This window comes from Corylus avellana, chromosome ca7 (assembly GCF_901000735.1).
Source record: "Corylus avellana chromosome ca7, CavTom2PMs-1.0".
In the NCBI taxonomy this organism is placed as follows: domain Eukaryota; kingdom Viridiplantae; phylum Streptophyta; class Magnoliopsida; order Fagales; family Betulaceae; genus Corylus; species Corylus avellana.
The window spans coordinates 11,401,305-11,425,636 of record NC_081547.1 but is presented as its reverse complement, the minus strand read 5'-3'; the positions used below and the strand labels follow the sequence as shown (position 1 = coordinate 11,425,636).

Below are 24,332 nucleotides of genomic sequence, written 5' to 3'. Positions count from 1 at the left end.
CATATTTGCTTCCCTTCTTGTATGCATCACAAGCCTAGACTGGATGCAAAACAATCTTCGTATTCTCAATTAATGTACCGTATCTCTACCGTAGTTGGTCTTCTGTCTGAAAAAGCATGAACAATCTCTAGAGCATCACCTTTTATAATAACATTTTGTATGCCTAAATCGATCTCTTCCGAAAAATACTGCCTTCCAAGCCGTATAAGCTTTCGCCATTGTTGGGTCAATAATATACAAAATAGACACACACATAGATGCCAAAATAATACCCATATTGTCCCTTACAATAACCCTCACACCCATTAGCTTCCTAGTCTTATCAATTGTTGCATCCCAATTGATTTTGTATATACCATTTGGAGGCGCTTTCCACCGTGGGAGAACAGTCAACTGTCTTCTTACGATGGACAACGCCACAGGATATGATTTGTATTTTTTACCTCCACCCCACACATCGGACAAAAAGGAACTTGTGTCACCTTTCTTTTGAATAAATTTTATTTGGTTGGAAGCAAATTATTGCATGCCTTCCAAATAAAAACTTTCACCACACCATGCACATTCAAACAAACCTTAAGAAAGCTTTAACCGGCGGAATTAGATAATGAGAAATGTTTGGTTTTATTTTTTGTCCATTTCTTGTACACTACACGAGATGGGCAAATTATTCTTGAATATGCAGACCTATATTCTACAGATTTAATAGTAAATTTATAAATAAGAAATGATTAAAAATAAAAACAAAACAAGAGATAAATATGTAACTGTTCTCATTAAATAATAAGGTAGAGATTGTTGGTCAACTTGGTTGGTATAGTTGAAAAAGATCATGCATTGCCACCATAAGTAATTAGAGAATATAATCAAGCACAATAATATGCCTCGGAGTTCTTCAACGACAAATTGAAATACACCATATTTTACAACATCACAAACTGAACAAGAGCGCAATTCACGTAAGCATATTTGAGTAATTCTAAAAGTTCATCTTGTGTCACTTTTAAAATAATGTAGCTTTTAAAATTACTATTTGATCAAAATTGAATAATGATCAATTACAAGTCAAATGGTAATTTTAAAAGGTATAACATTTTTTAAATGACTTATAACATTACTCGACATATTTAACATATATAACTTTATTATTATGGTCTAGTACAATAATCCAAGTTGAGATAAGTCGATGTCAAGGGTCTAAAGACATGGGCAGCCTTTGCCTCTATGAACTCCACTTGTCCTTTCGACAGGTGCATGTACACCACCCAGTCACCCTTACCGGTTGGGCTTGGCATCGGCATCACATACCCGGTGTCTCCTCCCCATGGAAAATGGTATGACCCGAAACCCGGCATACCCCACCCGAAATCCACCTTAGACACCGGGAACCTCTGCCCGGACGACACCACAAAAGCCGGTCCATCTTCAAAATATATCTTTGCCGAACCGGGAACCGGACGATGAGCCTCCACCCAATCAATCAGCCCCAGGAAATGCTCCTTCGTCGCGGCCCCTTCCAAGAATTCATGAACTTTATCCGCCACCCACCCCAATGGCTTTTCATTAAGCTCATCAACTTGCTTCGCAAGGTAGGGTACGGATAGAACATTTCCAAAATAAGAACCCATGAGCAAAGCCTTATGTTCGTCTCCATCACTCAACCTTGTCCTTCCGTCGACAACAACGCCCATCTGGGTCATCTTTTTGTCTGCATTTTTAGTAATAGCCCACTTGGCAACCATCTTCCACAAGAATGCACTGAAAGACTCTAGCTTGGTCCTTCGGCGACCCTTGGTACTGGCTAGTGATTGGAGGCGGCTGAGTTGTTCGGCCGGAATGTAGTATATGCGGCTTATGAGATGATCGGAATCAGGCTCGGGATCTTTGGGAGGCGGCAATTTGGTTACGGGGACGTAGATATCTTCGAAGTAGGAATGAATGGAGGCGGGGCGTCGAGGGTTGAGTAAAGATCGACGAAAAGATGGGAGAGTAGAGATTGGTTTAGAGTGAGCCATCTCAGCCCATGAGACGAGAAACATATTGGCTGAGTGTGCGTCTGCTATTCGGTGGTCAAATGAGCACGCCACCACCAACCCACCACATCTCAGCTCAGTAACCTGCAACATGTTTTTTCTTTAGATGAATATCATGCTCACAAAAATAAAAAATTATGAAAAAATAAACATAATCAACCCTCTCAAACTACTACCTTATTCTCAATGGGCCCCAAACTACCAATTGTATGATTTGTATTAATGTTCCTCTAATAACAAAAATACCCTCATAAAATTTTAACCAAAAAAATTAAAAATTAAAAAAAAAAAAAAAAAAACAAACAAACAAACAAAACAAAAACAAAAAAAACAAACAAAACAAAACAAAACAAAGGGGCCGGGTCTTATTGATTTTTTTTTTCTAATTTTCAATTTTAAAAAAATAATAATAATTTTTTTATTTTTTAAAATTGATAAGAATGTTTTTCTCCTTTTGGGAAAAAAAAAAATATGTCTTTTTGCTGGCTGAAAAGACATTGACATTGGTTTTGGTCATTTATAAGGAATAGTAACATAATTGATACTTTATGAGGCATTAATTAACAATGGAGTGATAATTTAAAGAGGCTAAGTCGTAGACTAAATTGGAAGGTATACATCTACCGTACCATATTACCACTGACATGCATGCATAAGACAACAGCTAGTGTCTTGGGTGGCCTGCTCGATTGTGACATTCCTATCCTCATCGAGGATGGCTATACCATCATCATCCGTTACTATGAATTAGCTACAAATCAATTTATAACAAATTTTTGTCCAAAAAAATAACATATATATCATGCAATATATACATATAACATCTAGAGATCAGAGATACAAAAAAAAAAGTGTCATATGGCTTTGTGTTTGCCTGGAATATATATATATATGTGTGTGTGTGCTCGCGCGGGTGTGTCAAACCTGGACAGCAAGAACTCCGTGCTTCTTCCTCGGCACAAGTTTGCCTTCAATGGTGTCATCAGGATTATACAAGTTGAGGTCTTTAAGGTGAACCTCTGCAAAAGCTTCAACAAAATCAACCCCACGGTTGTTGCAGAGAAGCTCAGGCTCACCAAGGGAGTTTGGCACCACCTCAGCAGCAAAGGCGTAATGGGAAAGCAGAAGTTGGGCCAAGGCATTCTTGAGAACCCCGGCCATGGATTCAAAGGTGAGGTTGTTGGTGGGCTTCTTGTAACAGAAAAAGACACCCACGTCCAAAGGGGGAAGAAGCAAGTCGAGGTTGGATAGTGGCAGCCAATGCTCTTGCAATGGAAGCACTGCAGCCACCACCTCCCTCTTCCTCACACTCACAATCAACTCATCTCCCCCTCCTCCTGTACCCATCTCTATCTTCAAGTTTTGGAGAATCTTTGAGAGAAAAGTATAATATAATTGATAAATATATGGGTGATGGTTTAGATAGGGAGATGGAGAAGCCTAGATATATATATATATATATATAGAGAGAGAGAGAGAGAGAGAGAGAGTTCAATTAATAATGCTAGGATCCTAGCTAGTAGTGAAGGTTACAGCTTGTCTTCTCTCCTGTTAAATTACATAATTGGGTATTATTGGTAGCATTGTTGAAAAAAAATGACAAACCATTAACCATGTACCTTGCCTCCAGACTTCAAAAAAATGAGAAAAATAAAAAATTGTGAGTAGTGTTGCCCTTGGATCCAGATCCTCTCCAGTCCCTTTTGAATCGAAAAATATTCAGTTAATGGTCAAAATTTCTTTAAAAAGATCTTGAGGCCATAAATAAGACATATGTCTTATATATATATATATTAAAAATAATAAAAAATTAAAAAAATTAAGGGGGAGCTGGCCACCCCTTAATTTTTTATTATTTTTTTAAAAAAATTTCATTATTTTGTTTTATATATAAATTTTTTTTTATTTTTTTTATTAATGGGATAGATGTCTCATTTATGGCCTCAAAATCTCTCTAGAGAGATCCTAACCGTTAATTGGATATTTTATAGTCTAAAATGAACTGGAAAGAATCTTGTTTCGTTGCCCTTGCCATATCTTAAAGAGAGTGTTATTATTATTTATTATGGTCAATTATGGTTTACCCAAAAAAGTAAATAGATCCTTCGATTTCCAAAAATAATAATCACAAATAGTACTTGTTGACATATGACAAACGTAGCTAGTACTTCTGGCTATTCCGCTTATGTTAGGTCAAATAATTTAACGGTGTACCTTGTCTAGCCCAATCATAATCTGAAAAGTGTCTTATATATCTCATTAATATTATTAAAAAAAAAAAATTAGAAGGTGGTCGAGCCACCCTCTACTGCCAAATGGGGTGGCACGAATTAGTCATCGTTAAAAACAATGGTAAACCTTGTACCTTACCCTAAGAGAAGTGTTGCCCTTGCGATACTATAAGGGAATGTTATTATTATTATTATTAAAAATAAGATGTATTAGGCGCATATACAAGTGTATATGTCTTATTATCATTGATTGTCAAAAAAAAAAAAAAAATGTAAACTTTTAAATAAATCATGTAAATAGTGAGTCAAGCTATATTTTGATAACATTGGGCGAGATTTGATATAATTATGCCATTATGAAAGTTATATGGGAATTTATGTACATGTGAATTGCATGGTTTGATCTAGAAAGGCATTGGCTTAATTACCAATGTGATAGTTGATAATTTTATGATGAAATATGTACTTGAATTTCAAAAGTGGCATCTTATTGATAATTTTTTGAATGATAAGTTTCTCTGTGAGTACTTTAATTATGATTTGAAAACTCCTTATGGCATCGAAGCTAGTCCTAGTAGGTGGACATCAAGAGTTTGATCCCTAATTTTGAAATCGTGCAACTATGTGTGCTTTAAAGGGGAAATAACATAGTAATCAATCATGGGTAAGTCTCTCACATAAATTATGGGGTAGTAGACTCATGGCTAGAGGCTAGCTCTAAAGAGTACTGCTTCTTCTTGCTCGTGAAGAGGTTTCAATCCTAATAAGGAGACTGAACAACCTAGTCAGACGAAATGAAAAACGTTTGACGAGTGTAGGTATGATATTGAGCGATGATTTTAATATGTTTTAAACCATTGCATTATTTTTATTACTCACAGTAAGAATGGCTTCTCATACAATGTAATTTTATGGTTATTGAACAGTGCAAAAATATAATATTTCATATTCTTGTTTTGAAAGTGTTGAGAAATGTTCCATGAAATTATGTGCAGGATTCCAATATGTAAATAGCTTGACATCAGTACTCCATTGATTAGTTATTTTTGCTTACTAAGGTTGTTCACAAGTATGCGACAGATTAATGCGAACAAGTTTGACAAACAAATATTTATCCATATATATATATATATACTTTGTTACTGTATATATATATATACTTTGTTACTGATTAAGATGACAATTTCCGATATATATATCATAAATGAAGTGGATGAAATATTTATGAAAGAAAGAGATTGCTGTTCGATGTTTGACAAGGACTGATCACCTTTTATATATATATATTGAAAGCTCAGAAAAATCACCAACACGTAAAAGAATTGCGTACAATATTTGCAACATCTGAAGGATATCCTTCCTTATCATCTATTTTATTTATTGTGGTTCGATAGCGTTTGCAACATCTGAAGGATATCCTTCCTTATCATCTATTTTATTTATTGTGGTTCGATAGCGTTCATACGAGATATCCTTAATTAATTAAGGATATCTCGTATATTGTGGTTCGATAGCGTTATACCAACAGCCTACTTATCCTAATAAATTAAGAAGCAATAATAGTGGAAATAATTAATTGTCTTCTACGTTTTCTATTATTCTTCTTCTTCTTCCCAAAAAACAAAATTGCTTTCTTTTTCTCTTTGTATATACAAATGACATTATTATTATTATTATTATTTTCTTTGCCTCTCTCCTAATTTCCATCTGATAGCTAGGTTTCAACGATCAATAGGGAGTTTTTTTTAAAATAAAAAAAAAATTCTGTTTTATCCTGAACCCGAAACGGATGGAAAACAAAAAAAACAAAGCACAGTGAAAGGTGGTTGAGATGGTGATCTCAAGCTGAGGAAATTAAGTCACCAAAGTACGTAAAATAAATATTGCTTGCATTTGCAACATCTCAACGTCTAGCATTATATCTCCAACAACTGAAATAGACTCCCAATCATGTCAAAAAAAAATAAAAATAAAAAGAAATAGACTCCCAATAAATAACTAATTACGTACCATATTTAGAACACCAGCTTCTTCAGGCAGAATTGGTTTGGATCACGCCTCATAAAGAGGTGATCACTAGTTCTAATTCTCCATCCCCCTTCCCTTGTGTGGACATGTCAAAAAAAAAAAAAACGCTTCTTCAGGCAGAATCAATTTTTTCCATTTTTTTTCGCTTAAATTGTCGTTATAAAAAATAAGGTAAATATATTAAAAGTTTCTGGGTCAATGCGCCAAAATTAAACTCTTCCTAAGTTTTTTTTTTTCTTTTTTTTTTTCAAAAATTTACTCTCTGGGTCAATTGAACTGCCAAGAAAATCCCTACAGTCAAAATTTTTTAACTGCCGTTATATAGATTGAAACGCACCATTTTGTCACGTCAGCATAATAATTTTTTATTAATTTAATTTAAAAATTAAATAAAAATAAAAAAATTGAAGGGATTGCTAGCGGTGGGACTGCCACCCCTAACCCTTATGGGGTGGCTTGCAGCACCCTAGGGGTGGCTCGCAGGCCACCCCTAACCACCCTAGGCGTGGCTCGTGGCCACCCCAAACAAACCCCCTGGGGTGGGCAAACCACTCCTTGCCCACTCCCCATAGGGGTTGGGGGGTGGCAACCCCATCGCTTGCCACCCCTTCAACTTTTTTTTTTTTTTTTTTTAATTTGATTTTTAAATTAAATTAATGAAAAATTATTATGTTGACGTGGTAAAACTGTGTGTTTCAACCTATATGACAGCAGTTAAAAAATTTTGATGGTAAAGATTTTCTTGGCATTTTGATTAACCCAAGAAGTAAATTTTCACAAAAAAAAAAAAAAAAAGCAAAGGGGTAATTTTTATTAGCGTTGACACAGGAACCATATATTTACCCTAAAAAGTATATTTGATTGGAAAAGAGCTGGATTTCCATGTTGTGAGGTTCCACAGTAGCGTGAATTGCTCAAAATCCCAAAAGTACATGGTGCTGTATATTGGAGCCAACATCTTTTAATAGTACACAATAATCTGAAAAAGACCGTTCTCTTATTTAGGGCACTCGAGATGCAATTTTCACTCAAACCCAATAAAAAAACTTGTCAATTTTCTCATGAAAGGGGTCACAGTGTATGCTGTTTGTCTGCAAGCCATTTCTAGGGCTAGCAGTAAGAGGGGCAGAGACAAACACATCTTATTTTAGAGGTTCTATGTACCATGCATGTAAAGAAAATAAATAAGAAAGGTTTGGTATAACCGTCACTACGAGAAATTTGGTTGTCAGCAACGACAAAAAGACTCACTGATAGTTTCTATCAACAAAAACTTCCTATAGTCGAGATCATTGGAAAAAATATTAGCAATGACTTACATAGCCATCATGGATAACAAGAAGTCGTCGGGAATAACTTTGTATTTTTTTTTATTTTTTGAAAAAAAAAAAAAAAAAAAGTATTTATATTATTGTCAATTGCAATTAATTTTAGCATGGATATGTAAGTATTCAATCAACAAATACCTTAAACACTCGTGTGCATCAACTAAAGTTCCAAAACTGTATAAAAAATTGTGAAAGCAAGCATCAACATTAGTTTATATAAAAAATAAGTGGTTCAGATTTTCAGAACATACATATTTAAGATTTTAATACAATCATTCTTCAAAGACATTAAAACAGGATAAAATGGGGAAGGAGAATCCAATGGGAACGAAGCATTGGACTGAGAATCAAATAGAGGAAGGTACTGGGGACATCCTAGATGAAGCAGAACACCCTCTTTGGCAGGAAAAATCTTCTCATCAAATACAACATGCATTGACACATAAACATTAAGAGGCCTTTATGATTCGAACTGTAACCAGGAAAAATACAACATTTACCCCGGAACATTAACATATGCGTTGATTAAACACGCACATCCAAAGGTACATGAACTCGAGTAGGTTGGATGCTTGTTAAACAATTTAAAGTAACGACACGTTGTCAAGAATCGAGGTTGGGAGACGATTTATAATAAAAGTGGAGGTCAGAAAAGCATCCACCCAATACATTGAGGCAAGATGCGACTCAGCCAAACCATTTTGTTGTAACGTATGGGGGTAAGAAACCTTGCGATGAATGTGATTTGACACAAGAAAACTTTTAAAATGGCCAAAAACAAACTCACCACCACCATTATATTGAAATTGTTTTATTGAACACGAAAATTGATATAGGCCCATCTCAGGCTTGTTCCTAAAATAATAAAATTTTTCAAATTAAAAAAACCTTAAATTTCTTAAAAAAAGAATTTTTCTATCAATCTTAAAACAAAGCCCTTTTTTCTTCTTTATTTTTTCCTTTTTTCCTTTTGAGCAATTACAAAGGGAGAAGGGGAAGGGGAGCATTACAACAACCAACACAAAAAACTACGAACAAAGTGGGGCAACACAAGAAGCACCGCAATAATACAACCCGTAAGGTGCTACCATTTAAAGCTAAAAGAAAATGAGTCAAAAAATCTGCATGGCCCATTTGAAGCTTGGCATCTCAGCCAAGAACTAGGCCACCTTGAGTGGCAGTTTGATGCAACCAACAGGAGAGGAAGAACGGAACAGAAGAAAGGGAGACGGAAGAAGATGGAGACAAGCTCTATTCCTCCTACAGATTCACTCACAAATCACAATGGAGGAAGAGAGTGGTAAGACATCCAAATGTTAACACAACACGAAAATTATGGAAACAAAACAATATTACTGTTTCCAAAAATACTTTCATAACTGAAAAAAGACTTCAAGTCATCCATTTTACAAAAAAAAAATTAAATACAGAAAAACACATCCATTTTACAAAACTATCAAGCCTTGTACTAAGTAAGAACCAGAGACTTTGATTCTATCCTATCGCAACGATCAAGAGGAAAGTTCCTCCTGAAGCTCCATTTTGAATATTGAGTATTCCCTCTCAAACAACAAAAATTCCTGAACATGGAAAAAGCAATCAAATATTGTCAGCTGAATCAATTCCACGAAGGCAACAATAATTTTTTCAAAAAAAAAAAATGTAAATGAGGAATCCCTGCAGTCCCTAAATAGATGGATAATTGTTCCTTAAGCTTTTAACTATCACACCTATTGCACATCATCTTGACAATTTTGGGCCAGTAATGATACTCCCCTTTTTATATTCTAAGATAATTTCATTGAGAAAAGAAGAAACTCAAGTCCACAGGAGTATATAAGAGAATCCTCTAAAGAATTACAAACCAAAATTAGACCACTCGTATAAAGATCACAATATTGAGGCTCTTGAGAATGCAAAAGAAACATTATTCGTAGAGGGCATTGCTAATCCATGGAAAATTCCATCTTAGTCGTAAAAACTAAGTTGTTTACAATAATAAGATAAAAAATGCTACGCTTAAGGAGAAAATGTTGTTCCTCATTAGAAAAATAAAAAAAAACAAAAACCCCCTCCAAGTGTCATGCTCCTTTAAAGGGAACAGTCTATCCAATAAAGTTAAGGCAGAGAGAGAAAGGTTTAAAAACAGGATGCAAATCCACAGACAACGTCATTATGGTTTTTTTTTTTTTTTTTTTATAAGTAATGTTGTGACAACATCATTATGGTTATAGCCTCAAGCAAGGAAGAAACAATTTGTTGTTCTTTGCACGAGTGAGTAAAACTATGTATTAGCTTACCTGCAATTGTTGCTGGCTAAACAAATGAAGAAACCCGGTTTCGGGGCAAGCAACTAATTCGATCAACTCATCGTGGCTTTCAGGTGGATCACTTGACTCCATGAGCGAAACTGAGACCTGCAAATGAGACGGACATCACTAAAATCTGCTGATAGAGCATCCTGGACCCTAGTAGACTCACCAAATTTTACTAGCCAAAAGAGCCAAAAATCACTTTTCTCTATTTTAGTTATCAACTTTTTTAAAGCACTCCTACCAGCCTCACCATTTTAGCTATCAACCTTCACTATTCTATTTAAATATTATTTTTCAAAGATTTCTTTATTCTTTCTCTAAACATCTAGATTTTTGACTGTTTGTCTTTTCTTAATAGTCATATTTCTGAATAATTCAATATAGGAAATAATGCTATATTTTACTTATCAAAAAAAAAGAAGGAAATAATGCTATATTTTATATCTTTGTGCTCGTCAAATACGTAGCATACTTGACATCCGATTATAGCTTTAAGGGATTTAATTTGCATTGAAGAATTCCCTAAACTTTAATGCGCCTGTGTTTTTATAAACACATTCATTTTATAAAATTTTCCGTATCAAGAATCTAATATATATATATATATATAATTGAATTTTTAATTGTACATACAGGTCTAATTTAGTTAGTATTGTTATGTGGGTTAATTTTTCATCTTGAATTTTTAATTTCAGAATCAATGGTTGGTGAATTTTATCAATTTCAACCTAGCTTTCTGTGGTTGAATCAGACTGTTTAACCCTTGATGTTTGGGTAAGTTGATGAATGCGAGAACAGAAATAAAAGGAAGAGCGAGGTGAGTGCGTGAGAGAAAAGGAAATAGAAATGATTTTCTATTCCTTTAGTGAGTGAACAGTCCTCACTATTGTTGGTGAGTACTGTTCACTCACCAAATTTTTTTTCACCAAAATAGTGAGTCTACTAGAGACTCCTTTTGAAACTTCTCACCAAATTGGCTCACAAAAAGCTATTTTGGTGAGCCTTCTAAAGATGCTCTAAGGAAATTAGAAAGAGTGACCTAAAAAAATGAAAATAATGCAAGGAGTTGATTGCTATATGAATGGATAATTTAAAGATGGACAAAGTCGAGACTTCTCTAAAGGGAAGAAGCTTACCTGCATGCATCGAAGAATGATTTCTGGAAGACAGCATCTACGACAAAGACCCCGCACAATGTATGTTGCTGGGCCTTCCAAAGAACCATCTCTGCTTGAATACCAAGCATCTAATCGAGAAATCTCCATTGTAACTCCAGCTTGAAACCGAAGAAGCTCACCTGCATTAGCTAACAATCCATTTAGTCACTACTGCTTCAATTAACACACTTTGCAGAACTGTTTCACTCCTATTACACAATAAATGTTCTGATCTAGCAATGGAAAGAGCATAGGCTTGTTTCCATAGCAAAATTCTCTTCCACACTTTTAGTTCTTTTCCCCCATTCTTTCCTTGTAAAGAAAACTTGCCTGTTTCTTATACACTTCCTCTTACGATAATAGGAAAACCTACATCGCAATTCTTCCCACCCTCCCACATCTACAGATATGATTTGAGATACATATGCAGAGTTATCAACCTTAAGATGCCCCCTATAGCAAGCAGACAGAAAGTCTATATTGCCATTGTTCATAAAAAGACAAACTACGCTCATATGTGATTTCTCAAACGACTGAAGAAATTAAGAATGAAAATATTCAATTTATCCCATTAAGACGTCTCACATTAAATTTTATTTACTGACCCTTCTGTTAATTTAAACACATGAAATTTTTGAATTGAGCACAAAAAAACACAAGATTGATCATTCACTCCAACAGAACTGCAACACACATGCAAGCTTTCTATATCTGTAGCTACTATAATGTCTCACCTTTGAAGCCAGCGGCCATAACAGTAGCAAGTATACCACCATCATTCAGTTCATGTGGCCAAATTCCATCACCCACTACTGACAAGCAGCGAAGTACAACCTCAATGCAGTACTTGTCCCTTGATGATATGGAGACATTCACCTGCCAAAAAAATTTCAGAATGTAAGCAAAAGGCAAATATACCAGGAAGAAATTTAAACAAAAACGTTGAGGCATGACAAATTTGGTTGCCAAAGGCCAATATGGATTTATGTGGAGCGTCGGTTTAGCATGGATTACATTTCCTAAGTAGAGAGATAGAGTCCAGAACCAGACTCTTGGATTCAATTTCTGTAAATATCACGTAAAGTATAGCATTGATCCCTATACTTTGTTTTATTTGTAATGTCTGACAGCATAAAGATTGTATCTATTTTCATTTTTTTTTGAAACAAGACTACAATTCATGAGGTTTAGAATTACACAAGTTTTAACATCTTTCAAAGTGCAAATGAGGTTGAGTATCTTTACAGCCTTACAGGACTACAATTAAGCCTATCATAGGGTCCCAGTCCCTATCGCTAGTCAATTGTTCACCCCTTACGCACGCCTTATGCAATCTGGTTGCATCCCCATGACATCTTTTAAAGGTTTTAATTTTGTAATTAATTAACAGGATAAATAAAAGAAACAAATTTGCTCTCAAGTTTCAAAATTTGATATCTAAATTAAACCAAAATGGATTCTTTATACTCAAAGGTTGATCTTTTTCTTCAATCGTTCTTCTACAATTGGTACTTCATCTCAATCTACAGAAGACTACTTCAACTTCGTAAATTTAACCCAAAACCAAAACTTTTCTGCTCCTTATCCCTGGCTCTATCATTTGAAGTCCTAGTTTCACTTGAAAAATCCTCCTATAATATGACGAGGCTGCAAGCCTTCTATTTGTAATATAGGACCTCTTGGAATAGAGTCTAAGTAACCAAAAATTCATAACTAAGTTCAGTCTAAATCTATAACTAAATAATGAAATGGGTGGCCAAAAAAAGTGTAGCCATGGGAGCCTAACTCCTAAGTGATCCAAAATTCATAACCAAGTTCGATCTAATCATAACCAAGTCCAAGTACTAATTAATATTGCTAATTATGATTCTTGGTTTTTAGAAAACACAAGCCATTATAGTGGGGCCGTGGAGGCTAAGCGACCCAAAATTACATAATAAGAACAAGAAGAGTTGTTCTACCTAATTGACCAGAATAACAAAATAAGACAGAAAAGGAAGAAAAAGAAGAGTTCTGGAGGCCTAAGTGACTCATATAATAGAATAATATTAACAAGAAGAAAGGGAAATTTTTTTTATGAAATTTTTGGGGACCAACATTGCAGTCCTTAAATCTGAGTAGTCTATCCCTTCAACAAGATAAGCCTCTGCATGAGTGAAGAAAACATGCTTGTACCAGGGCGGCCTCAATAAAAGATTTTGATAAAGATCAATAAAAGTTTATAAGGAAACATTTTTTTCTCCTTTATTGTCCAATCAGCCAAACAGAGCAAAAGAAATAAGCATACCATCAGTTGCCGATTTAACACATCTTCCTCGCTCACTGAAGAGTAAAGGGCACTCGTCAAAGTGGTGCACACTGTGGCATCTGGAGACATACATTCGCCAGAAGGTAGGCAGAGCATTGCAGTGGCATGCAATTCTAGAAATAAAGGTTCTTCTGATTTATATGCATGATCTTCACCTGCAGCTAACCAAGGATTTTCTTTTCCTAGAGAAAGTAGATAAACCACTTGTAAGCTAGAGCAAAAAAAATTATTATTCACAAAAAAGAGCAACTATGATCGGCCTAAAACTACCATTCTCAATGAAAAACCAACCCCAAAGAAGCTTCTACCTAATCCCAGACGAGTAGGTTGGTCTCTGCTTTTTATATGAAAAGAAAAGAAAAAACAAAACAAAAAAAAGATGGTCAACTCAACTTACTTAGTAGCAGTAATAGAGATGAATTTAGTGTTTCTTTAGCTGCAGAAACTGCTCTTTGTTTTTCCTCCAATGATAGTTCGAGGGGAGAAACCTCTGCATTCTCCAATTCAATTTTGAGCCAATTGCGATATGTTGCATCACAGGAGTAATACTCGCTCTATTTAATATGAGAATACAAATTATCAAGTGGAACTATAATTATTATGCTGAAATAACATTACAGCAATTAGGAAAAGTTAATCGGATAGATATGTAAGAACTAAGCATACCCAGTCTTCGAACTCTCTTAGATTATCAGAAATATTACAATCCTCCAAGGTATCATGATTTTCTGAAAGCTGTTTCAGAGGTTCAGCAAGAAAACTAAGCAATGTGTGTGCACCAATGGGAACTGCTGGCACTCTCCACATAGAAATCAGAGCAAACTCCCTGAATAATATATTGCTATTGAAAAGACCAAAGGTTAGATTTCAGCACATCCAGAGAATAACAACACAAAATAACAAGGTTGCGACAAAATTCAACAATCATGTATGACAACAATGTCACCAAGAGAGAGACAGACCTCCTGGAACTGGGATGTCAAGAATTAGATGGTTAATACATCATAGAGTTTAAATATAAAGCTACCATAGCAATAACCTTTGTCAAACAAGCTAGAAAACAGCAAGGAAGACCTATCTTCTAGAAACAAACCAAAAAAAATTGTGATTCTCCTACTGTACATTCATATATAATTGATACAAAAAGGCACACACTTCACCAGGAATCAGTTTTTGTGTGCCAGCCAGCACAAAAGTTGCTCATCTACGAATTCTATCACACGGCATCGTAGCATATAACCTGTATACTGGGGCCTCACCTTTCACTCATCAGAAAATTTTTTTTTTTTTTTTTTAAATGCCATTATACAGTACAGCTATATTTATAGAAATCAATTACCTATGTACAAGTGCTTGCAGAAGAAGTTTTGTGCTAACATCCTTAACATCAGTAATTGTTGAGGGAGGTGTAAAGCAGAGCCATTGGATAACCATAGCTTTCTGGAGACCCTGCAGCCGGTGCTGCTCTAATATATCTGATAATTTCTCATATTTACCAACTTTGATCTCCCGAGATCTTGACAAAACCCTGTTTAAACAGTTAATTAAAAAGTTAACCAGATTTGTTTAGAAATAACATAATCTGCATTCTTTGTACCTCAGAATTACAAGAATATGATGAAGAAGTGATACAAATACCTTTCAATGATTTCCTCAAAACTGCCTTTTGAGTCATCCCCAGGAGAAAATGGCAAGTACTCCATAGCAGAAAGGAAGATCTTATATTTGACATGCACACTGTTGGCAGGCCGAAAAGCATAATATAACACATCAACACAAAACAAAATAAATATACAATAAATTTGAGATTGCAACTAGATACATCATAATAAGATGATAATCCTTTTTTGATAAGTATAATAAGATGATAATCCTAGTCATTGCACAGTGAAATTCTCTTAATATCTGTTTTACTTCAATATGCATAATATATCATCCCTTGAAGAATATAATAGTAAGTGCTAAGTAAGTTTATTTTTGCAATTTTACTTGTAACTAAACAACAGGTACAGTCATATTCATTCTTAGACCACTCAGCATTTGCATATTCAGCCAGAACATAAAAAATTGTAAAGGGTGGTGAACAGTTGCTCCAGGAATTTTTTTCCTCTCTCCCTCTCATACTCTTTCTCTCAACCTTGATTGGAATGGGGGTTGACTATACTGTATTAGCATCAAATTTATTATTTTTACACCAAATCATCCTTTTCCTCCCCCCACCATAAGAATTGGCATCCAGACCCACTATGATTGAAGGTGCTTTATATTAAGAGTTGTGTTTGTTCTTTAATGGGTTTTGGTCTCGATAGTTCTTGGTCTTTTTGGGTCGTGGAATTTTGGTGTGTTTGTTCTTGGTCTTTCTCGGAGAGAATTATGCTTCTTGTGTTTGAATCACAGCTATCGTTTGTTCTTTACTGGGTTTTGGTCTCTAGTTCTTTACTGGGTGTTTGAATCGTAGCCATTGTTTCTCTCGCTTGTTTTTAAATCACAAAAATGAGTTTAACTATGGGAAGAATGTCTCCTGATTGCAAATGGGGACTTGAGCTTTATAACTATGGGAAGAAAAAAGAATAAAGAAAAAGAATGTCTTGAGAACTGAAGCCCTTCAATAGTATAAAAAAGAAGCGAAATTATATAATAATAATAATAATAATAATAATAATAAAGAAATAATATTTAAAATGATATCGGAAAAGATAAGGAAGCTATTGTGGAATACTGCATTTAAATAGTGATGCAAAAAGTAGTTTGGTTCCCTAAATTTATGATGAAACTAAGGGAAGCTTATGGGAGTACTCTAATTGAAGTTGAATGGCATCTGGAAATGATCCAACCAAGGAGTGAGAAAATCAATTCAAGCACAACTATTATTAATTAGTACTTGCCATCATTCTCTATTTTCTATGCAAGGAAAAAAATATCATTCACTCCAAAAAGGGAAAAAAGAAAAAGACACGACGTGAAAGTAATATCAAACAAATTCTAGTTTTCCATGTGCATTTCCTTATAATTATACCGAATGCCCACTACAATACATGATTATACAGAAACATGGGCACTACATATATTGTTTGTGCAGACATAAAGGTACATGACAGAGAAATAGAACTAAAAGATCAAAGACCCAATTACATTATATTTTTTTTTTATCATTTACTTATCAAAAAAAAAATAATGTAAAGTTTCATAAGGCAAGCATCTTATTTTGTGGATATGCCTGATGGTCAAGCATGTCATGTCAGAACATTATCTATGGAAGACAGTCTTGATTCACTCATTTACACATATAGCGTATTACCTCCAAAACTGGGACAAATATGTGACATGACTGTTCTTAAGGTTTGTTGCCATTAATGTCTTGAATCTGTTGTTTTCATATTTGGAAACCAGAACAATCTTATTTGCAAAGTAAAGGAAAGGGAAAATATTGAATAATGTTAGAAGAGTTATTAGGGTTAGTAAGTCATTAGGGTTTGAGGGTAGTTTGGTCATTGTGATATTTCCCTAATCCTATATATTAGGATGTTTGTATTAGGTTAACAACAGGCTGAATAATATAGCAGCCTCCTCTTCTCCCTCTAAACTTCTTGCTGCAAAACTCTTAACATGGTATCAGAGCGTATTTCAATTCTTGGTTAATCCTTTGTTTCGTTTTCTCTCGTGGGTGCCTGTGTGGGCTAACCCACACGGGTAATGCCTTCATAAAGCTCTAAAAGAGCTAAATATAGTCTTATATTAACCAGGAAAAACAAATTAAAAAAAAAAAAAAAAAAAAGGAACAACATTCATTTACCGTGCGTTTTCACGATGGTTGGTTGTCGTTGTGCCTTGTGCAGTGGCGCTCGGTGGTTTTCCAGTGAAATCTGGAAATTTTTGGCAATTTCTAAGTCTCCGGCAGCCTTTTCTGGTGTTTTCCGGCGCTGTCCGATCGTTTCCGGCGCATTTCCGGCAATTGCGGTGGCTTCCGACCAGTTAGTTGTTTTACCAGTCTTGGTGTTTTGCGGTGAGATCCGATCAAATCTTGGTTGTTGGTTGTTAGTTATCGCGATCCGACTAGCCTTGGTGTTTTTCGATGAGATCCGACCGGCCTTGGTGTTATGCAGTGGTTTCCAACCGGTTGTTGTTTTCCAGCGAGATTCTACCGGCCTTGGTGTTTTATGGTACGATCCTATCAGCCTTGGTGTTTTTTGGCGAGATCCGACTACTCGTTGCAGTTTCCGGCGAGTTTTCAACCGGCGTTAAAGTTTTAGCAAATTTTCTTGTTCTTTTTATCTGTCTTTGTCTTGTGTGCTCCAAGTTGTTTCAGCTTGAGGGAGAGTGTTCGAGTATGTTTTTCTCTATGTTTTTCGTTTACTTGTTTCTTCCAAGCTGGATTTATATGATCAAGCTTGAGAGGAAGTGTTAGAAGAGTTATTAGGGTTAGTAAGTCATTAAGGTTTGAGGGTAGTTTGGTCATTGTGATATTTCCCTAATCCTATATATTAGGATGTTTGTATTAGGTTAATAACAGGCTGAATAATATAGCAGCTTCCGCTTCTCCCTCTAAACTTCTTGCTGCAAAACTATTAACAAATAACAATCATAATACAACAGAAATTGTTCACGCATAAGATGAGACTAGTTATCCCACTTTATTCTCCTCGTGGCTAGGATGGAAAAAGAAAAAAAAAAAAAAAAAGTTTCAAATAAGCCCTTATAGAATATATTCTTGACAGGTACCAGTTGCATTTGATATCTCTAATCTTCTGCTTAACTGTTCTTAGGGTTGGTTAGTGAAGATTTCCTAACAACACACAGGTAGTGAATTGAGAAGGACACTGCACATCTCCTCCCGTTAGAAAAGGATATATGGCACTCTTCAATACAATACCTTTAAATTTTCATCTGATAATTTATTATCAATTCTCTAAATTCAAATCTCATTACGATGATTATATATTTAAAAAAAATTGAAATAAAATAAGGAGAAGAACAAAGACAAGAGAAGCATTAACCCAATAGAAAGTTATTTATACCTGCTGTTCAGCCTTAGTTCCATCATGTGCACAAAGAGGTCAATGCATCGGTGACGGGCAAGCTGAGAAGCATATATACCCACTAACTCCTCATGTTGCTTTGAAAAAAGAAACATTGCATACCTGAAACCAGATTAGCCAATTACACCCATGAACAGGACAAAATCGTGTTTTACCACAAACATAATCACCCTTCATCGTGTATTACCTAGAAGGCCTTGCACCAGAATGATTACATGGTCAAATTGCTTGGATTTTTTTCATCAAGGAAAAAAAGGAAGCAGCTTGGATTTTTTATATTTTTGGTTTGACATAACCTAGCAAAATGTCCTACCATGTAACCTCATATTTGTTTTGCTGCTAATAAATCTGAATTGCGGTTGTATGCTCCCTAGTTACAGCATCAAGCTTATAAGGTTCATTTTATTAGATTGATCATTAATTTATATATGTTAACAGAATACAATTTTTTTTTTTTTTTGGATAAGTAAAGATATATTATCAAAGCGCAGAGGGGCGCAACCTTAGTACACAGGGAGTATACAAGAAAGCGACTAAGAGGGAGAAAAAGAAGAAGAGAACATAAAAAAGAAGTCAGGGAAGTTGATCACTAAGGGCGCTAGCCAGCCAGCGGTCCAAGTGAAAAGGGTGTACAAGAAAAAGTGTAGAAGGTCCTTAATATTCCTAGACGAGTCCTCGAAACATCTAGTATTTCTCTCGATCCAAATGCACCACATAAGGCAAAAAGGAACCATCTTCCACACAACAGTACTACGGGATTTGCCACCCGCCCACCAAGAAGCATACAACCCTCTGACACTACCAAGCATCACCCAACACAAACCAAACCGAGAGAAACCGGCATTCCACAAGATACGCGCAACCCCACAATGAAGAAAAAGATGGTCAACTGACTCCCCATCCAATTCACACATGCAACAACGGTTAATCACAACAATACCTCTCTTCCGAACATTATCCAGAATACAATTGAGTTAGAAACATAAATTTAAACTTACATGTGTAGAATGAGATCACCAACACTCATTATTTTCTCTCTGAAAGCATCCTTCATTTCATCGCCAAGTAAATATCTAAGTACAAGCACTAGATGTGCACCAAATCGAATCATTTGAGGATCTCCATGGTGCCTGACAGAAACCACAATACCAATTGGTCAACCAACTTATTCTAAACAGGAAGAAAATTTACTGATTATTCTAGGAATGTTTATAAGAACAAGATTTGTTCCCAGACACACACCATAAAATCATGTCCCGTCAATGACCCAAACAGAAAATTCACTCGGTGGAACACCTCAGGTAAGAGAAATCACCAATATAGATTGATTTAACGTTATCAAATCATGATCTATTGAAGAATTTGCTTCAAAACACTTCACCTTCTTTTAACCATCATTAGATGTGACTTTGTAGTGGGAAGTAATGAGACCAAACCATATCATATTCAGCACATAGCCATACAAAAATCAAAGGTTCATATTAATAGATAGGTGGAGAAAAACCAAAGGGATATTACCCAACTCATTTTCACACAAACCTAGCAGATAAAGGCCACTAACATGGCATTACCTGAAGACATTCTGATCATCTTCTGAAGGTGCTACCCATGACCATATAAGGTCCAGCAGGCGCGGTATATCCCCTAACATTAGAATCATCTGCAAAGAATTGTATGGTTAAAGAAAGCAGCATATGAAAGGTAAAATCAAAATGAGAAACAAAAAATTTGTCACTTCCCTTTGAAAAATTAGAATATCATAACTAAGGACCCCATCCAAAATGTGCAAATATCTATGACAAATGAGTAGTGCATAAAAAATAAATAAATAAATAAAAAATGGAGGAAATTGGGAAAAAGCATAAGACCTTGTATCACTCTATGCAAAATAAGGTTGATGTGCAGCTACAAATAATGAATTTATTTGACACCTTCACATAGTTCTTTTGTCATTATAAACAAACATGTTATGCATATAAGATTCACGACATTGCATTATATGAATCATGACCAATCAATAGAGAGATGGTCACTAATTTTGCATCTTTCCCCAGTACTCAGTCGCCAACCTCATGTGGTTGTGGAATTAAGGCACTCCTGACTTAACTGCTATCTTTGATATCCTTGGAGGCAAAGAAAGACACGAATTGCAACCTTCATGTATCTTATAAATAGTGCCACACATATAACAAAGATGACCAGCATCAACGAGCTGCTAGACAGATCACATCCAAAATAGGTTGTAATAAGTGCTATCTTCCATTGGGGATTCTTCTCTAATTCACTCAAGTAAAATCCTGAATAAAACACCAATTTCAATTATTTTATTTTGCTTTAGCAACTACTTTCAAGACACCCTAACATTAATTCATGCTTGATGAGAGAGACAACAGTACTTTTCTCTTTTTCTTTTTGTGTATTAATTTTAGGGCTACATTTGAAATTAAAGAAAATTGATGACTAGATATCTTAAGCAGGCAGAACGTTCCTCTGTGCTCCAACCTAATAGAGGTTGTCCAGGTACACCCAGCTGCAGGTCATTCTAAATGAATGTTCAATACACTTCTCTTAATTGTGGAACCGCCTAACAATTAAATGTGGAAACCCAAGCAGCTAAATTAACTAAATGTTTGTCTTCAGGAGTACCTCTATTTGATGATGATGCTCCTTGCATCCTCGAGCAACACTTTCATGTACTGTTTCCCTAATCAGGAAAACATTAAAAAAAGATTTAACAAATCAAACAAAAACACATAGAAAGGAACTAATATTTGAATCCAAAATGCAACATACGTTGAATGAAGTTTCTGAAGAAGAGCAGAAAGTTGTCTTGGCTGCTGGTTAAGAACATGGACTGGCCAATTGTCTGGTCCATCTGAAGGCTGAAAGGTGCCATCACTATGTCCAGGACTTCCATCAATTACTTCTCCAAAACTGTTAATTTGATCCATTCTGCCTGGTTGTATATGAGCTAGTTCCAAATCCACCTGAACGTCTAGAGACGACTTTGCCATCGCCCAGCATGCTGACTGCAAATGTATTGAGTGGCAAATTTCAAAAAAGCATCCAGCATATTTTTTGATAAGTAATCGAATTTTATTAAAAGCGCAAGGGCGCAACCCAAGTACACAAGATGTAAAAATCGAGCATGAAAATCATAAAAACTAGAAAAATTAAAATAATCATAAGCAGTCGCCCAATGGTACATGGTATTAAAGAAAAAAGTCTTTAATATACCATTGCCTCTCACAATCTTCAAAGCTACAGTTATTTCTTTCTCTCCAGATACACCACATTATGAAGGACAGAATCATCTTCCACAATGTTACATTATGAAGACTACCAAACTGACCTCTCCAAGATGCAAAGAGATCTACCACTCATCTAAGCATGACCCAGTCTAACCCAAAAAGACTAAAATAGAACCCCATAAGGCACTAGTAACCTCACAATGGAGTAAAAGGTGATCAACAAACTCCTCACTCTTCTTACACATACAACACCAGTCTACTACTATAATACGCCACTTCCTTAGATAGTTAGATGACATTTGATACACAGAATGGCTATTCCATTAGGAAAATGAATAGTTTTTATTGAAAATAGAAGAATGTGGATATTCCTTAAATTGAGGAATGGCTATTCCTCAATTTTTTTTTTTTTTTTGATAAGTAATATAGATTATCAAATGCGCAGAGGGGCGCAACCCAAATACACAAGATGTATACAAAGTACCCCCTACTGACTAGAAAATGAATTACAAAGCTCTAAAAATTCAGAAAATGTAGGCACATACGAGTGAGACCAAGTCACTCTCCATGAGAACAGAGTATTTAATGTCAACTTCTTCAACTCAATCACGTCAGTCTCACAATCCTCAAAGCTGCATGCATTCCGTTCTCGCCATAGACACCACATCACACAATGGGATCAACCTCCGTATGTGTAACACAAGCTGATTGCCCAACTGTCCCCTCCAACTCCCGAAGCAATCACTCATCTTTAGTGGCATAACCCAATTAACACCAAAAGTTGGAGAAACACATTCCATAGCTCAATTGCAACCTCGCAATGAGGGAATAAATGGTCAATGGATTCTCCACATTGTTTACACATGTAACACCACTCCATTACCATAATATTCATCTTTCATAGATTGTCCAAAGTGAGGATTTTTCATAAAGCCGCCATCCACACAAAAACAGCCACTCTCGGGGGAGCCTTCACCTTCCAAATACTCTTCCAAGGACCAAACGCCTGTGCCGGAGTAGAGAGAATCTGATAATAAGATTTCACTTCAAAAGTATTCCTTTTGGACGGAACCCAACAAATTTTATCCCTCCATATCTAATTTTTTGGGAATACAACAATTCAGAAAAGCTCGAGACCACATCAAGTTCCCAATCATGCACAGGCCAAATAAACATGACATTCCAATGAATAAGATCATTCGGGGTCTCCATATACTCCTCCACCCACGCATCCTTGTTACAAGCAATATTAAACAATTCTAGAAATAAAAAGGTCAAAGGACGTTCCCCACACCACACATCATGCCAAAATAATGCTTTAGAACCATCTCTTATATCATACCGCACATGATGCGCGAAGCCCTCCCACCCCCTTCGAATACATTTCCACACTCCCACTCCATACGTTCCCCCTACCTCCTTAGAGCATCAATCACCCCTTTGACTATCATATTTAACTTTCACTAACTTCCTCCACAAAGCATCCCATTCCGTCTCATACCTCTACAACCATTTACCCAACAATGCACGATTAAACTGAATCAAATTTCGCACCCCCAACCCCCCTAACTTCATCGGGGTACACACCTTTGACCATTTCACCAAATGATACTTAACTATTCCTCAATTTAAAGAATAGTCATTCCCTCATAGGCAATGGGAATGGTTATTCGAAGTGTTAGATCCTTATCATATACTCTAACACCAAGGCTATTTTATTCCACCTTCTTCCATTCCTAATAAAAGCTATTCCTATTTTCTAATGGAATAGTCCTTCTGCATATCAAGCGTAACCATAGGCTATCCATAGTAAGAATTTCCCCTAAAGCGGCCGACCAAGCAAATAATGCCACTCTCAGGGGCACATTATTCCGCCAAATACTCCTTCAAGGAAAAGGAGTGTTATCATGGGGAGATAAGACATTATAGAACGTCTAACATCAAACAACCCTCTCTTCGAAGTGGCCAAGTTGAGCTTGTCTTCATTGCCCCATCTCAATCTAAAGGAGTACAACAAATTGAAGAACAAAGTAAAAAGATCCACCTCCTAGTCATGCGCCACTCTAATAAAATTAACATTCTACTAATGCAAATTACTTAAAAACTCCGATTGATCTGCCTCCGAACATCCTTAAAACTAGCAATACATAAATTAGGGAAAGCTACTTTAAAGGACCAATCCCTTCACCACCCAGCAAAATACGTACAAACCTTTACAAACTCTTCTAACAAGATTCAAAGGCGAAGCAGTAGTCAATGCTACCAGCTTGGAATTTTCAGCTTAGTTTCAAGGGTTAAATACTAAATACCCACCCCCTGGGGTTGCATAACTTTATTTTTTCCTCCTTAGGGTTTCATTTTTATCACAGGAGGTCTCTGTGGTTTTGATAATAAACCAAATTAATCTTTTTGTCAGTTGACTTAACGGAATTCCACGTGGACCAATCAAATGTTGACACGTGGCACCCACTTAATTTTTTTTTTTTTAATTAAAAAAAAAATTTTTTTTTTTTTTTAGAAAAGAAAATGAAAAAAAAATTGGGGGTGGCTCTTGGCCATTTGGGGGTGGCCGAAACCACCCCCAACCACCATTGGGGGTGGTTTCGGCCACCCCCATGTAGCCTAGGGGGTGGCCGAGCCACCCC

The 24,332-nt window shown here is 35.8% G+C and overlaps 2 protein-coding genes across 4 annotated transcripts in view; both read right to left on the bottom strand.

The window, feature by feature from the left end:
- Positions 1-750: 750 nt before the first annotated feature.
- On the bottom strand, positions 751-3,438 carry LOC132187669 (coniferyl alcohol acyltransferase-like). The gene is made up of 2 exons (XM_059602061.1): positions 2,958-3,438; positions 751-2,117 (listed from the first exon to the last, which is right to left on the bottom strand). Exons 1-2 carry the CDS (start codon positions 3,378-3,380, stop codon positions 1,149-1,151), a joined length of 1,392 nt encoding a protein of 463 aa, XP_059458044.1. The 5' UTR covers positions 3,381-3,438; the 3' UTR covers positions 751-1,148.
- Positions 3,439-8,953: 5,515 nt separating this feature from the next.
- Positions 8,954-24,332, bottom strand: part of LOC132186657 (nuclear pore complex protein NUP107) — a 26,690-nt gene continuing 11,311 nt past the window's right edge. For 2 of the 3 annotated variants that reach the window (XM_059600641.1, XM_059600643.1), the window contains 14 exons: positions 21,230-21,465; positions 21,083-21,140; positions 20,008-20,096; positions 19,435-19,566; positions 18,416-18,538; positions 15,039-15,137; positions 14,740-14,928; positions 14,067-14,241; positions 13,798-13,954; positions 13,380-13,582; positions 11,827-11,968; positions 11,072-11,241; positions 9,921-10,037; positions 8,954-9,200 (listed from right to left, as the gene is read on the bottom strand). In XM_059600641.1, coding sequence (XP_059456624.1) covers positions 9,132-9,200; positions 9,921-10,037; positions 11,072-11,241; positions 11,827-11,968; positions 13,380-13,582; positions 13,798-13,954; positions 14,067-14,241; positions 14,740-14,928; positions 15,039-15,137; positions 18,416-18,538; positions 19,435-19,566; positions 20,008-20,096; positions 21,083-21,140; positions 21,230-21,465 — 1,959 coding nt within the window. In that variant the 3' untranslated portion in view covers positions 8,954-9,131. The remainder of the gene's footprint in view (positions 9,201-9,920; positions 10,038-11,071; positions 11,242-11,826; positions 11,969-13,379; positions 13,583-13,797; positions 13,955-14,066; positions 14,242-14,739; positions 14,929-15,038; positions 15,138-18,415; positions 18,539-19,434; positions 19,567-20,007; positions 20,097-21,082; positions 21,141-21,229; positions 21,466-24,332) is intronic. The other variant, XM_059600642.1, reaches the window with a different exon arrangement.

Excerpts from the sequence above, each read along its gene's own strand:
- LOC132187669 (XM_059602061.1), bottom strand. The coding sequence starts at position 3,380 with ATGGGTACAGGAGGAGGGGGAGATGAGTTGATTGTGAGTGTGAGGAAG. Across the intron at positions 2,118-2,957 it reads ACGGAGTTCTTGCTGTCCAG|GTTACTGAGCTGAGATGTGG; the intron begins GTTTGACACACC and ends AACATGTTGCAG.